This window comes from Sylvia atricapilla, chromosome 5 (assembly GCF_009819655.1).
Source record: "Sylvia atricapilla isolate bSylAtr1 chromosome 5, bSylAtr1.pri, whole genome shotgun sequence".
NCBI lineage: Eukaryota > Metazoa > Chordata > Aves > Passeriformes > Sylviidae > Sylvia > Sylvia atricapilla.
Genome location: NC_089144.1, coordinates 58,423,657 through 58,436,773, shown reverse-complemented (window position 1 = coordinate 58,436,773; position 13,117 = coordinate 58,423,657). Strand labels below are relative to the sequence as shown.

Below are 13,117 nucleotides of genomic sequence, written 5' to 3'. Positions count from 1 at the left end.
CTCTGTTTGCTTCCAAGGTTTCAAAACCATGGCTAGGACAAAACTGAACGTACCGTCCTGACCTCCAGCCATCTGTTGGCAGCTGACAGAAATAAGTAGGCAATGTTGTTCGTGTCCGTCAGCTCCAGCATACGTTGTTTAAACCTGGCTTCGTGCCTGCCGAGACCAAAGTTGTTACATTACAACACATTTACACACTCACACACAAAAGGGTGAAGCATTAACTCTGCTCTGCCTTCCCTCCCCCCTAGCCAAAACTTTTTGCCCTCCTGTTTTTGCCAAAGTTTGGGTTAAAAGCTCTTCCCTAAGAATGCTTATCTGCTGCCACAGCTCCCCATAGCCAGAGCGACAGGGAGTAGAGAGGGATTTGTTTGACAAGAAATTCTGTTGGACCAGGGTTTGGACCAGAGACTGTCTCCTCAAGGAGATTGCAATGCCAGCATGCTGGGATAGGTTTTGTTTCCCAGAGCTGATTCCCTTTTTTATAGCTGTGGATTGTAGTCCACTCCTCCCACAGATGAGTGCTGCTGGGGCCCCTCAGCTCCTCCTCACAGGCCATCAGCAAGGGCAGAGGGCTCACCTCTCAGCTTAAATCTGATTTCAGAAGTTACCTGGCCAGCTGCAGGGCTCTTCAACAGGGATGACATCCCTAAGGTTTCAACTAGTATGGATGTAGAGTGATCTGTAAATCAAACCTTTCAGCTACTCAGCTCAGCTGTTTTCTCAGGCAGTCACACCTTGCCTAAACAACTGGGAAACTACGATCAGGGAGAGCTATAGCTCACGTCTAAATCAGAAAAACGAGTGGTGTTACCTCTACTGCCACCTGTTCCTCTCCTCCCAACACAATGCCCATCACATTTAAAAACCAGTTCAAGGATGCCAGAGCACTGGAGACCCAAGGTACACTTTGGGAGGTGAAGAGGAAATCCATATTGGTGCAAGTGTATTAAATTCATGGTGCCGTGCACAGTCAGATGGAAAACATTTTGTTGTTCCATCTTCTACTGTTCAGTGAATATCCTCACTTGACTAAACCAGCTGAATTTCAGTTAGCAGCTCAGTGTCTGGTTTATCTTCCATTTCAAAGTCTCAGGGCCCTGCTGTGAAGCCCCTCTAATGCCTGTTTTTCCAGAAACTTTCTTTTCTTTTCCTGCTATTTCCTACTGATATTTTCTTTCCTTCTGCACAGCTTGTAAATATGACAAGCAACCTCCCCAGAACAACTGGTAACAGTAAGGATGTGGGCAGGAACAAGGATGCACAGACTACTCTGCTCATCTTCTTTCCTGGCAGCAAAACTCCTGCTCTCCTAATGGAAAATCTGACATGCTCAATCTGTGTTTTCATCCACATTCAGCTCATCTTCTGGGCACTTTCAGACTTTTATCCTGTCAGATGACGAACAGCAAAGGTCACTGAGATTGCTCTCTGATCCAACTGTACTGCTTTGCGGTAAGTTATGTGAGGAGCTGCTCGATTTTATCCTGGAACATCCTGAACCCAAACTGCAGGGAATGACTAACAGGATCATCAGTAAATATGAGCTTGCAGACGAAAAATGCAGGAGACTTCAGGTTTGGTGGTCAGGAGAGCACAGGCAGGGGATGAAATGGCTTTGATTAGCACCAGAAATCTTGAACAACTCAATTGTTGTGGTGGCCTCGGGTTGCCTTTTGCTCTCTGCCATCCAAGCCCACATTGCCTTTTTGTGAGGCAAAAAAAGTGTTGAATCAGAAAGTGCTAAGCTCCTTCACCTTCCTCAGGAGATAACCTCAGGTTCTTAACCTTCCTCAGGTGATGAAAGGCCACTCTGAACCTCTTGAGAAGTACTCAGCATACATCAGCATCAGGTCCTAATAATGACTTCCTGTTTCAATACATCATTGTGTTGATAGAGCTAGTTAAAGCATTTCCTGTTGATCACTGGTTCACACCTCTTTCAACACAACAATGTTTTTGCTTGTTCTTCCACAGGTGTTACTGCAACACTGGGCTAACAGCTGAGGTCCTAAAGCTTAGTTTGACGTGAGGAAACAGCCTTAAGCTGATCAAATAGGTGTGGAAATGGCATTGCAGTGGGATCTGCTCTGGTTTGGAATTCTACATAGTGCAGAATGGGTGCTAGCTGCTCTCACTGGGAAAAAACCTCCAGCTGTCACTTTGACAGAGTCATAACCATTATGGATTGAACATAGGAGAGTTTGGCCTATGTTTCATGTTGCAGAGAGAAAATGGAAATATGCATGGAAAGCTGGCAAAACTCTCTGGATCCTACAGAATTTATTTTTCAGTTTTGATCAACAAAGGGAGGTTTTACAACATGCAGATCAAGTTCTGTTCTGCTGAAGTTTTCTTGGAAAGTCTCTCAAGTTGCACACTGCCTTTCAGTTGGAGAGTGCCATAATGATGTCTCCCTGCTTGGGAAGTGGGTTAAACACAGAACTGATTCAGGGACACTTGGATATAGCAGGGGGTTTGAAGGGGCAGTGCCTCTGCCTGCTTGGCAAAACAGATCTCCCTGCTGTCCAGGTTAAAGACATGGTTAAAATAGACTCCTTAAAAGTTTAAATATCATATTCTAAAAATGTAATAATCTTTAATTCAGTGGAACACCAATACATGTGTTACTGAAAATATGCAAAATGTTTAATAGGCAATGCAAAGCAACAGGAGAAAAAAATCTATTTTCTTTTTCGAAATAGCTTAATAAAATTCTTCAAATTCAACAGTTTGCCCTCAGACATGCTCCAAGGAAGCTGAACAGGCTAGCCTGACCCCCAAGCTTCCCTCTAATAAATTGTTTTACAAATTTTACCCGAATGCTCTGATGGTGGTGAGGCCTTCAGCTGTCTCAGAGAAGTGACATAGCAGAGGGAGTTGGGTGCTGTCATCAAGTTCCTGGAGGTCCCTGGGATTACAAAAAACAACAGATGCCCATTACAATGTAAACGTTTCTATCTGTAGAAATTTTGCTGCACATCAGACAAGAACATTAATTTTATGTATGGCACATAGACAGATCCTAATAACCTTTTATTCTTGCAGATTCAGGTAAAATAATAACATTAACTTAAATTCAAACCCATCGATTTTAAACTTTCCAGCATGTTATTTGTGACTCTTGGGTGAAGTATATAATAGGGTCTGTGTATCAGGAAGTTTATATATTTTATGATAACAGCTGCCCTAATACAAAAAGCTGTGTTTCCACATAAACCTGGCCTCATTTTCAATATCTGGAAGTATCACAACATGCTGAAAGTAAAATATTTCAGATGACAGCAGATCTTCTCTTTGTGCTGTTAACATTGGTTGTAGTAGAGACAGCACTGACAGAGAAATAATATGTGTGATAATTTTCCCTAATTACTCAGCAATGGCACTACCAAGACCTGCGTGGAGCCAAAAAGATCCAGTCTTTTAAAAGAGGAACATTTCCCAAACCACAGAAAAAAATTTACACCTTTCTGTGACACTCTGATATTGGCATAGCAACCAGTTGTCCAAACAGAAGAAAGTCCAGATCATTAGAGATTAAAACTTGTTATCAAAATCCTACAAAATTTTGCACACTCTATTAGATAGGCCAGGAGAAACCACTGCTCAATGCTGCTGAATGTTGCAGTGCACAAAACTGAAATTGCTGCTGATGTTTTGATGATAAATATCTTTCAAATTTATGATGGAAAATACACAGACGTTTTTGAAAGATGTAATGGAAAATACAACAAAGAGTCAAAGTGCTGCAAGAAATACTGTAAATATTTGCATTTCTAAAAATTAGTGAGGCTTGTATGACTGCAAAGGATTGCATGCAAGTGAGTTACAAATACTGGCTGAAGGTATTCCTTCATCCTACATTTCCCAAGACTAATTTTTAGGGAAATAAATTGGATGTTTTAATTTCTATTGTTCATTGAAAGAATACAAGTCACATTTCAAGTGATTTTAAAGAGTTTAATTGAGCAGAATAATTTGAGAAGGAAAACCATGTCTCCTGATTTGTCAGCCACCTTGAGATCTGGTCTACTGCCACATACAGCTTTGGGGGTTTGGTGGGGCAAGAACTGGGTTTCTGAAAAATCTCAGAGAAGTTGAGCAAATTATTTCAGATTTAAACGTTTCTGGTTTGTGAATTCTGATTACAGAGTTTTCTTATAAATAAATCTTGGAAGATTCTGGCTGATAACAAAAGACTAATGGATTGAATTTAAGAAAAAACTTCAAATTACTTGCTGAAGATGTTAGACAAAGTTATAGAATGAATTTAGCACCAGAAGCATGGCTCTTTTTGCTGAAAACTGTACTCTTTACACCCAGCCAAACCACACTTAATATGAAACACTGTACAATGGAAATGAGTTCCTGTGGAGCTTTTCCCCCAGTATGAAGGAAAAGCTGTGATTTATGTTAATCCAGGGAGTTATTTTTGGTTCTCTACTAACCCTCAAATGCCAAAGAGGAGTTTTGACCATATGCAAGCTCAGCTGATTAACAAACTTCATGTTCATCTGACTCTAGAGCCAAAAAAATCGATTCAGTTGGTGTTACTTCCCCAAATACCCCATATATAGCCAGGTCAGTTGGAAATATTTCCCTGTGCACGTCTCAAACTCATGCCTCAGGATCAAAAGCAGGATGCCATGATCATTTCCCACTTTTTTGGCTCCTACAACCTCACATTCCATCACAGTTCTTACGTACAATATTTCGTGGAGGAAACTTTCAGGGCAGTTCTTTAATACGTACTTGGAAGCAACCCTGAAGTATTTCTGGATGAAATAAAATGCTATGCCCAGGGGCACAAGGGCCACAAGGAACCATGGAGTGGCATAGGAGATCATCCCAATGGCTGACAGGCAGAGCAAGGTGGATCTGGTCAGAGACTCCAGGGTGGGAGGGATATGCTAGAGGGAAATGAAAAACATCCATGAAGAAAAAATCCCTGGTAGCGCCACTATAAACCTTTTCCTATAAGAAGAGTGGAATAATACCACTAGGTACTCACTGATATTGTCCTAATATCAGGAGACTTTTTGTTTCTGTGGGTCTCATAGCCAAATATACAGGGGTTAAAAAAATGAGTCAGTAGGTTTTTGTTTTCTAAAGGTCAGAGTATCAAGGATCATGGGGAAATGGGAGCCATTTCCATCTTGTTTATATACCAGGCAAGGAAGAGAAAATTGTTCTTGATATGCCAGATATTTGGAGAAGTAGAATGCTCTGTCTCAGAGTCTCATAATTTTTATTCCATGTTTCCATCAATCTTAAATTCAGGATTATTGTTCATCCAAAAATTTTAATGCACAGCCATCATGAAAGCCCTTCCTCTCCCTGAATGCTCTAAATCCACATGTGCTGCCAGCCACAGTGGAACATTCGTCACACCTACTCCCATATATTTAAAGTTGTTATATTCTACTATGTTTCCTTTGAGCCCCAAATCTGATGTTTTCTTAATCCAGGTCTTCCAACAGAATCAACCAGTCTGCACATGAAGAAATTGAGCTACCACCACCCACTATGTTTATTTTAATGGTTACCTGCCCTCATTATTACAATGTGCGTACTTTTTACTTTGAGTGTCCCTATTATCATTCTCATGCCTTTCTCTACTGAATATTTTAGTACACCATCTTATTCAGGATCTACAGGAAAACTTGCGAAGTGGGGATAATAAAACAGAATACATTGATACATCTACCTGGTCAATGATATTTGTATCAGCAGAGAAGCGATTTAGAATTAGCCCCAGCGGAGTCATGTCAAAGAACCTGTTGGACAAATTAAAACCAAAAAGTAACCTCTAGTGGAATTCCAGTTTTGGATTAAAAGCCCAGTCAGACAGAAAACAGAGCTGCATACAGCCATTGTTTAAAACCAAGTAATGAATATGACTAACACACCAGATCATCTTATCTGCATCCTGACTGTCTAAATGCTTCTTTTGGCACTTTCCCCTGAAATAAAAATTGTCTCCTCTTCCAAAAACCTGCCATCTTGTGTCCTGATCTTTTCTTCTTGCTTATCAGGATTCAAGATCCCTTCCAAAAATCACAGCCTGTTCCTGGCTGCTGCTCAGCCTCCTTTGAATGGGCACCAACCCCAGATGTTTTATGGAAGCACTGGGATAAATTTGTTAATCAGGCATCCTTTTGGCCATCCTGCTGCCTGTGAGGCCCTGGGTATTGTGCACGGAAGAAGCCTTGGTGTCCACATGGTTTGACTCCATGGCCATTGCTCAGAGCTTGAGTTGGGTGCCTGGAGCCTGAACTGCCCTCAGAGCTGTCCTTGGCCCCCAGCCATGAAGGGGTGCCAGCTTTCTGAAGCATTTCAGCCAGATAAAAAACGGGCACAATTTCACATGTTCTCTCATGGAATACTTCCTGCCTCCTCATGACTATCTCACTAATTATTTTCACTTTTTTGGGCCATAAAGGAAACAGGTCAAATACAAGAGATTTTCCTTGAAGTACCTTTGCAGTTATAAAGAGAACAGGTTTTGACCATGTAACTTTTCAGGGACATAATTTTTCTTGTACCTGATTGGTCCAAGGATGATCTTGTTGAGGAGATTGTGGTGTAGGTTCTTGGCTGCTGTGAGGCCCATCCACTCCACAGTTAGGGATGTGATGAGGCAAAGGACAATCCCAGCTCCGGAGAGGATGCTGAAGACAGCTACATGATAAGTCTAATGGAATGACAAATACGTCAATCCTAGAAATAAACATCCATTTTTCTCTTCTGCTAGGAAGTTCCCAAGGTGCCTGGTGCTCATCAGCTACTATATCATATCTCTTGTATTACATAATTATATATCATCTTTGGGAAATAAAAGAACTATGATGGAACTGCAATAATGGAATTGCAATTCATTAAGTCCACATAATTAGAAGTTCTGGCACTTCTAAGATCCCTCAGCCTATTCTACCCCTCAAGACCTTGAAATAGTAGCTCTTAGAATTGTGAAAACTGATTATGTGGACAAATACAAAGGATTGTTAGCCACTTACGGAAACTGAGTGCTTGAACCTCTCAAGAATTAAAACATTTGAGAGATGCTGGAAAGTTCCACTTAATTAAGTTCAAGTATCATGAAATTCCCAGATCAAATCCTAAACTTATTTGCCAGCAGCAAATATAGCACATTTAAGCCTTCTGAAAGTCTAGTAAGTGTATTCCAGTGAGATACTGTGCATGAGTCAAATTTACAGCTATAAGCAGATTGTACTTAAACAGTACAATTGAAGACTTTTATTATTCTTTTTTTCTGACAGGACACTACTTGACAGCCAGTACTTAGGAAAGTGTGGTCATTGACTTAGAAGACCAGTTGTAAAATCCAGATGGAAAACTTTAGTGTAAGGCTCCTTACTTTGATAGGCCAATTATTTTTCTACCTTCAAATATGCTTCTGTCTCAGTTCTGAATGGTCAAAAAGACTGATAAAATTTGAATTGCCTTCTTTTATGATTAAGAATCCATCCATCCTGCATAATAATCTACCTGTCGTTCCAATCCAGCTGGCTTCTAGATGAACAGCAAATAATTACTTTAGAACATGTTTTCTTTCAATTTTTCCCCTGTCAGGCTCCAAGATCTGGCTCACCTTCTCTGTGCTCTTATCCTCATCAGCATTCCTGGCTTCATTTGTGTTGTCCATAGATGTCCACGTAGCGAGCCAGTAATCTATGGCCACAATAACTGAGTGTTTCAACAGCTTGGAGAAAATCATCAGAAAGAGCAAGAAAAATCCTCCAGAGGTCAGATATCTCCAACAGGTTTTCCATGGCATCTTTGTCCTGAGCCTCAAGACAGTTGACATGTTATCATCTTCATCTTCTTCCTCTTCCTCCTCTGTAACTCAGACATTCAATCAAGTTAGCTTGGATTCAATAATAACTATACCTTGTTTTACTGGATTTGTTTGATTTTTTTTTCTTCTGCTTTGAATTAAAATTTTAAAGTCAAAATTCAATTTGTCATTTAAGGACAGTAAACACCTCAGATGGATTTTCATAAGACTTCCCCTGTGCCCTTTAAGCAATTCTATAGTTTGTTAATCCTTGACTTTTCACAGCTTTGTTAAGAAACAATTTTTATAAAACAAGTCTTCACTACTTATTATTTAAAGCAGAGACCAGGCCTTTCCCAACCTGTTCATCAGCTTTTATTATACAGTCAGCAGAGCAATTTGGAATATTTTAGAAAACTCACAAACCTTTCCATCCAGACTCTTTAACATCTGTTTGTACAAAAAAGTTTAATTTTCCCTTCAATCCAGAGTACTAAAATGATAATTGATCACATTCTTCTGAAACACAAATGGTGGAAGACTACTACTATGGAAATGCATATTTCAGAGGTGTATAAACATGAAATTTAATTTTTTTTACCTCAGATAATAAGAATATATATTTCACAGCCCTGCAGGTTGCACTTGAGGAAAGGAAAAGTTGACATGCCCTTGACAGCTACTTAATTTTTTTCTTTACAATTTTTTCTGTTGTTGTACTTCTGTCTCATCCCTCAATAACTCCAGGCACTGTGAGTCAGCAAAGAAATTAACTTGTTTTGATGCATCCTTATCTCTGCATGATGTTTAGGGAAATATATGGAGAATCCCTTAAACAAGTCCTGTTGTCCTTAACAGTCCTTAAACAAGTCAAAATATTGGACTTTCCAGTATTATTATCAAGTGTCTTCAACAGAATCACACTTTGCTGCTAAGAACTGCCAGCTGTAAAAGTGGAAAGGCAATGAAAAATTGTATTAAAGAAAGTGAAATTGTAAAACAAACCTTCATCTTCATCTTCCAGTTGTGACTTGGATTCTCTGGGGTACATGGCCCTTCTAAGGGTTTTTCTTTCAAGAGTTGTCTGGTCAGCTTCCATATCCTGAAGTAATTAGGTTATCATTATTATTATTAATTAATAATATGTTTTATTATTTGGAGAGATCGTTTCTGAATTTTATAGCTTAGCTGATCACCAGTTGTAGTATTACTTGTGGTAATCTCAAAGAAACTTTTTGTGGATCATTTAAGTCACAGAATGGAAAAACACTGTATTTTTCAATTTAAATTTCAAGAATTCAGCTTTGTCCACTTCTTTCCCTCTCTCTGCCATTCTTCCATTTCCTCTCTTCTGGAATGGTAAAAACTTCAAAAACATTCTTTAGAGAATCCCAAATCTTCATGGCAATAACATAATAAAAGGATAAGAGATATCATAGGAAATTTCTGGGTCCAACCCTTGCCCCACCAAAGGATCAATTGTGCACCACATTTCCAAGGGTTTCTTGGCTAAGATATCCTTACAAACCATCCATGATGGATATACCCCACACTTCCTGGACAATCTATTCCAGCCCCTGAAATTCCTTACAGGTCATGTGGTTTTACCCTAAAGTCAAGTTGAAAACTTGCTTCAGACATGGTTTGGGTTTTTTTTTAAATTGAATGACAAATATTTCTTTGCAGATAAGTCATCCTTGCCCAAGTGCTCCTATTTACCTTTTCCAACTCCTGATCCTGGCGATTCATCAGAGTTTTCCAGTGTTCATATAGCTCAACATCCTTGTTTTGGATATCCTTTAGTGTCCCTTCTCTAAGCACCATTCCATCCTTCATTGCTATGATCTAGGGAAGAAAGCACCTAGCACTCAACAACACAGATACCATAATCACTGACCTGGATCCTACAAGATACATCTCACCATTAGTGACAATACCATTATGCAAATTTCTCTCTTCATTTTATTCAATATTTTATTAATAACTTCCTTAAGTTTGCTGGCACAGCTCATAAACTGAAACTCTTAAAAGTCATGCTTTTCTGCACATGTATTGAAAGCATTGAAAATAAGGGATAGACATAGTTGCAATTAAATGAAAATTCTCCAAGCCTTTTCATGAACAAAAAAATCTACTTAAATAATGTAAAAATAAAATAGTTCTTCCACTTTAAAATCTGTGTTAATTAAAGTGTCAGTTAGCCACATGTCATATGGAATTAAGGAGGTACTCTATTGCAGAGAAAAGCAATAATCCCATTGAATGTTATGATGTTAAATTCAAGTGTACATTCATCCTTAGCAAATTTTCCCCTGATAGCTCTTCTCTTACCCAGTCAGCATGTGGCAGATATTGTAATTTATGTGTCACCAGAACAAGGGTCCTCTTGTCTTCTTGCAGAAACTTCAAAATCCCTTCTTGCATTAAGTGGTCACTTAAGTGAATATCCAGTGCAGAGAATGGGTCATCCTGCAATCACATCAAATTGAAAAATATTAGAACAGGATACAAAAGTCAGTTTATTCCTAAAATAATATTTAAAAAAAAATAAATCTGTCTTTACTGATGTTTAATCTCTCTCTAGTGACTAGGACCCAGTCAGAGGGCTACATTCCAGTGAGCTGGAACCACTGCTCTTCAGTTCACAGCAATGGACTCATTTTTTTGTGTGTATAGCTTGTGCCTCACTGATAGAGTGCAAGGACACTAGAACTAAAATTTCCCATCCAAATTTAAAAATGCCAGCATCCAAAGCCAAACTTGGCCTCAATTTTGATGTGAAACTGGCACAGGAAAATTAAAGTAAAGTTAGCAGCTCTTCTCATGTCCTCCAAACTAAACTACAGACAGGCTTAGTCTTTGAGTGTGGCTGGAAATAAGGCAACATTCAGATAAGGATATCAATAAGCAAACACTTTTTCTGAAGAAGTCTCTGCTTAATTTTGAAGAGGCTCAAACAGCACCTTCATGAACCTCCTGAAATTCCTAATATGCCCTGAAAATGATAACAGAAAAGGGAAAGGCTGTCCAACTCCACAGCACTCTGCAGGAGAGTACTGAGCCCTCAGACTGTTTATTATGGCTCCTTATCAGAAATCCTGCTGATTTTTGTGGGACTGTACTGATAGTAGGTCACCACTGAGAGCAAGGAGAAGTTAAAACAATCTATTCCACTCTTCCAGTGTTAATCTGTGCAGGAATTCCCACCTTCATCAGCCTCCCAGGATGTTTTGATGCTGCCTCTGATGGATACTTATTTCCTATCTCTATAATTTGGTTTTGGAGTTGAAACAAGTCCTCGTAGGTCTTCCAAATATAAACGAACTATATGGAATTACAGTTTTATTACTGACTTTGCACATTCTATGTGAAAAAGAAAAATCTTACCAAGAAGACAATGTTGGTGTTCTGGTAGAGTGCTCGAGCTACACAGATTCTCTGTCGTTGGCCTCCACTTAAATTAATCCCCTAATGATTCAAATGGATCAGAAACAGGCATCTCTAAATAAACATTATGACAGGCTTTGGAAATGTGATTTTTTACAATTATAAAGTTCCATTAGAAATAAAAACCTTCATTAAAATGCTAATTCTATTGATAAACAAGCATGGCCCTCATTAATATCAGAAGAAAAGTTATTATTCATGGGTAAGTGTAAATTATGAAGAGCTGCTCTGAGCACAGTAGGCTTTTTAGATTGAAAACTGTAACCAATACCAGCATCAAATTCTGCAAGCAAAAATATGGGAGACTTTGGTCAAGAAATTTGAGAAATAGCTGAAGAAGCAGAAGAGATTTCAACTTTTTTTGTAGTAACCCTTTGCAAATTACAATTATTTACCAGTCTGGCAGCCCAATACAGACCAAAACTGTCTGAGTGACATCAGGGAGTGTCTTCTCAATACAGAGGGCAAGCAGAGATTAAAGCATTCACAACATTTACCCTTTCTCCAATTTCTGTCTGGTCACCAAATGGCAGTAAGTCAATATCAGGCTGCAGAGAACAGGCATCTGTAACAGCCTTGTACCTGGAAAAACAACGTGATCATTGCAATTGTTTACCCAGCCACTCACTCTTCTAACACTAAAACCTCCAGGGAGATGTCACCACGAAGTTTGTATTGCTCTGTGATGGCTGGATAATTGTAAAAATAAGTAGGGCAAAACGATTACTGAGAACTAATCCTGGACCACTGTATATTAGGCATTTTAAAAAATTACATCTTTTAAAGACGTCTTTATTGGAAAGACTGCTTTTTAATTATGTAAATTATTGAGTACATTCCTCCCTATCATGGAGTTGTTTCGTTGAACTCCAGAGTGTTTGAAGCTATTTTCCATTGAGTTTATTATTCTTCCCCCTTTAAGTGCCTCTTCATTTTCTTTGGAGTGATATTATACAATAAATAAACAATGCTTCTGGTCTTACCAGAACCAGCAAACCACTTGCAAAATTTAGACATTTTTTGGTGAGATTTCTGGTTCTGTAGCAGGTGATCTGCTGATGAGCAGCTGGGATCAGATTATTTGAGTGATGAAATTCAGCCTTGCCCCTTTGAAGCAAGTGAAACAAGCTGATGGATGCAGTGGCTGAAGAATCTGATCCCTGAAATTTTGGTGCTTTTATGGATTTTAATGCATTTTGTCATGGTTAGGTTTTGTCAAGTCAGAATGGAGTCATGCATCTTAACACAGCACAGACTGAGAGGAATAGGGTGTATTTTCAACAACTGAAAACAGAGTGTTGCCTGTGAAAACATCAACAATTTGTTTTCCTTAAGTCCTGTCACTTTTCCCACATGTATTAATTGACCTTTTAGAAGGATGGAAGAAGTAGGTGCTAGGTAGGTACAATAGAAGCTGTGCACTTCAGCTTTCACACTTCCTTCTCCTGTATTTCTAAAGGAAGGATTAAAGCCATTCCCTCAACGTACCCCGTCTTCCTAAATGCTGTTTTTGGAAAGTGGCTGCTCCAGTAACTTGATCACAGCATAAAGTCAGTAGAAACATGCCTAGAATCCCTGTTTCCAGAGTCCTCTGGCAACCTTGGGCTCCATTAAACAAAGAAAAATACATTTGTCACCAAAGATGGGATTCATCTCACCTTTGGGAGAGATGTGAAATGGGAGAGATGAGAAATTACACATATGACTTCAGCTGTATTCCATGGAGAGCCACTGCCACTGTGGGATTTCTCACAAGCATCTTAGATACTCTGGTTAGAGGAGCAGCCTAACTTAAACCAGAAACCTTCCTCTGAGGTGAACAAAGTCAGATCAGCTAAAACCACCCCATATTTAGCATGCACTGATTGATAT

At 39.2% G+C, this 13,117-nt stretch overlaps 2 protein-coding genes across 7 annotated transcripts in view; one reads left to right on the top strand and one right to left on the bottom strand.

Annotated features, from left to right (window-relative positions):
- TSPO (translocator protein) overlaps positions 1–13,117 on the top strand; it is a 357,420-nt gene that overhangs the window by 23,037 nt on the left and 321,266 nt on the right. The window lies entirely within an intron of this gene.
- Positions 1–13,117, bottom strand: part of ABCC9 (ATP binding cassette subfamily C member 9) — a 66,968-nt gene that overhangs the window by 13,240 nt on the left and 40,611 nt on the right. For all 6 annotated transcript variants that reach the window (XM_066319605.1, XM_066319607.1, XM_066319609.1 and 3 more), the window contains 11 exons: positions 11,743–11,827; positions 11,186–11,266; positions 10,130–10,267; positions 9,518–9,643; positions 8,804–8,900; positions 7,613–7,860; positions 6,546–6,694; positions 5,708–5,777; positions 4,753–4,910; positions 2,819–2,911; positions 54–156 (listed from right to left, as the gene is read on the bottom strand). In XM_066319605.1, coding sequence (XP_066175702.1) covers positions 54–156; positions 2,819–2,911; positions 4,753–4,910; positions 5,708–5,777; positions 6,546–6,694; positions 7,613–7,860; positions 8,804–8,900; positions 9,518–9,643; positions 10,130–10,267; positions 11,186–11,266; positions 11,743–11,827 — 1,348 coding nt within the window. The remainder of the gene's footprint in view (positions 1–53; positions 157–2,818; positions 2,912–4,752; positions 4,911–5,707; positions 5,778–6,545; positions 6,695–7,612; positions 7,861–8,803; positions 8,901–9,517; positions 9,644–10,129; positions 10,268–11,185; positions 11,267–11,742; positions 11,828–13,117) is intronic.